Source organism: Sinocyclocheilus anshuiensis, unplaced genomic scaffold (assembly GCF_001515605.1).
Source record: "Sinocyclocheilus anshuiensis isolate Anshui unplaced genomic scaffold, SAMN03320099.WGS_v1.1 scaffold22684, whole genome shotgun sequence".
Taxonomy (NCBI): Eukaryota; Metazoa; Chordata; class Actinopteri; order Cypriniformes; family Cyprinidae; genus Sinocyclocheilus; species Sinocyclocheilus anshuiensis.
In genome coordinates, this window is record NW_015555650.1 from 1 (window position 1) to 2,317 (window position 2,317).

Genomic DNA, 2,317 nt, shown 5'->3' on the forward strand with positions numbered 1-2,317 from the left:
ACTAGTCGACTTCGACTTGACTTTCATCACATAAAAATCGACTTCAAAAACTCAGAAGTCATTCAACCCCTAGTGTGTGTGTGTATGAATGTGTGTGAGTGCGTGTGTGTGAGTGTGTGCGTGTGTGTTAGAGAGTGTGTGTGCATGAGTGTGCGTGTGTGAGAGTGCGTGTGTGAGTGCGTATGAGTGCGTGCGTGTGTGAGTGCGTATGAGTGCGTGTGTGTGAGTGTGCGCTTGAGTGCGTGTGTGCTGTCACCTGCCGACTCTGTGTGTGGGCACGGCTGTGGTGCCGAAGCGCTGCATGCCATAGTAGTTGATGAAGCCAGTTTCTCTGAGTGAAGTCATGGCCTGCTCCACCTGCTCCTGAGAGCCGGAGATATTCCTGTAGAGGAGAGATGCTTCACACACTCAAAACTATACTCCACTCTTATTCAGGCATGCAGTCTAGTTTTCTTACCATTCATGCTCAAGAAACCCAGACCAGACCGGCCCACTGGTGACCCGTTTGAATGAGCTTGCTTAGTTGGGGACACTTGACTGAATGCACAGACACTATTAGAAGAGAGCTGAACTGGATGATGGCATCACTGAATCATCAATGAACTGACTTTAGCTGAAAAATGACTGTCTTCTTACATTATTGACAAACTATTTCCCTGTTTAAAACTGTAAAGCTGCTTTGACACGACCAGTATTGTATAAAGCGCTATACAAATAAAGGTGACTTGACTTGACCAGGGAAAACGTACTGCATGGCCACACTGGTCGAGCTGATCTACCTGCAACAATAACCAGCTTAACTAGCTTGTGCCAGTGACAAACCAGCAGTGCTCACAGAACTTCAACATGAGGGTGAATAAATTAAGAATTTTAGATTTTTATCCCTTAACTCTTCCTTGCAGCCCAGCTTAGAATGAAGTGAGTCTAAACCGGTTTAAATGTTTATCAGACCGAGAGAACAAAACATGTGTCAACCAGCAGCTCATATGGAGCGGAGCGTCAGTGTCTCACCTGAGAACCACCGTAAAGTGGTTTCCCTGCAGTTCTCCCAGTTTCAAGGGCGGTTTCTTATAGCTGAAGTTCCCCAGCTTCAGGTTCATTAGGCATTTGTTGAGGTGAGACAGTCTCTCAGCGCTGATCCTGTGGAGACACGTTCAGATTCATGTAAACACGGGCGAGTCTGAGGACAGCAGACGTCTGACGGGCTTCACTCACTTCAGCACTGCGATCTCCTGCACCGTGACGGCCCTCTTGTCTTTGGTGCCCATGTAGGAGAACATGTTGGGTCTGACCCTACAGAAACAGAGGAGGAGCTGTGAGCGGGGCGTTAGGGAGCGGCAGCGGCGGCTCAGACCAGCGATTCACAGACCTGAGGAACTTGGACAGGAGGTTGATGGCATCCATGGTGTCCTTGTTCTCCTTATAGAGCACGAAATGACAGAAACTCCCGCGGTTCTTCGGCCACGAGTGCTTTCGAGGGGCTTTGGTGGGACACATGAGGAAGAGACGAAAGACACAACATGAAAATGCAGCACAGACTCAAACAACATATAACTGAGGTTTTTTTAAATTGCTTTATTTTAATTTTTAACAAAAACATATGTGGTCAATAACACCAGTGCAATATCTACAAAAACTATTCATCAAATCAATTTAGACGCAGCATTGCATGTGCTACTGAACTGAGCATTTACACTCACAGCTTATTATAATCAGAACACCTCCACAATACTTCCACACAATAACAGCTTTTTAATTAGCACAGCGTCTCTGTCGGGTTATCAGTATAATTCAAGCACTGTTTCCTGATGTTTTAACTAGAGATGCACCGATCTATCGGCCAGGGATCGGAATCGGTCGATTTTCCTCATGATCGGCCCGGATCGGTCAGTCTCGCTTCTTTCCGATTCGAGCTGATCCGTTTTGTTACCAGCGGCACAGGCAATAACACACGCATTCTCGCTCTCTTCTCTCCGACTGACCCCTTTTATTTTTATTTTTTTTATTTATTCAATTTATTTGTACAGGGACAACGCACAACAACACTGTTGTGCCAGAGTTAAAGGTGGTGGTGCAAGATCATGAAATAATTTGTACATCAAGCACACATCAGCAAATAATAAAAAAATTGTCAAATGTCAATAATTTATCATTTTTAATAATATTCCAGTGATGATAACTCCTTGGCTTTTTAGCTAAGATTTTCAGTTTGTTTATAAATAGTATATAATGGTTTTAACATGGTTATACTTGTATGAGACCAACTTGTAGAACAATAAGATAAATGAGGGAGAATCATTGAATGCATAAAGAGTTT

The 2,317-nt window shown here is 44.2% G+C and overlaps 1 protein-coding gene across 1 annotated transcript; it reads right to left on the bottom strand.

The window, feature by feature from the left end:
• Positions 1-256: 256 nt before the first annotated feature.
• LOC107671607 (pseudouridylate synthase 7 homolog) lies at positions 257-1,676 on the bottom strand (the record flags this gene model as incomplete). Its single annotated transcript, XM_016464517.1, has 4 exons — positions 1,370-1,676; positions 1,216-1,293; positions 1,012-1,140; positions 257-382 (listed from the first exon to the last, which is right to left on the bottom strand). Coding segments are annotated over exons 1-4 (461 nt in total), but the record flags the coding sequence as incomplete, so codon positions are not given.
• Between the last annotated feature and the right edge of the window lie 641 nt (positions 1,677-2,317).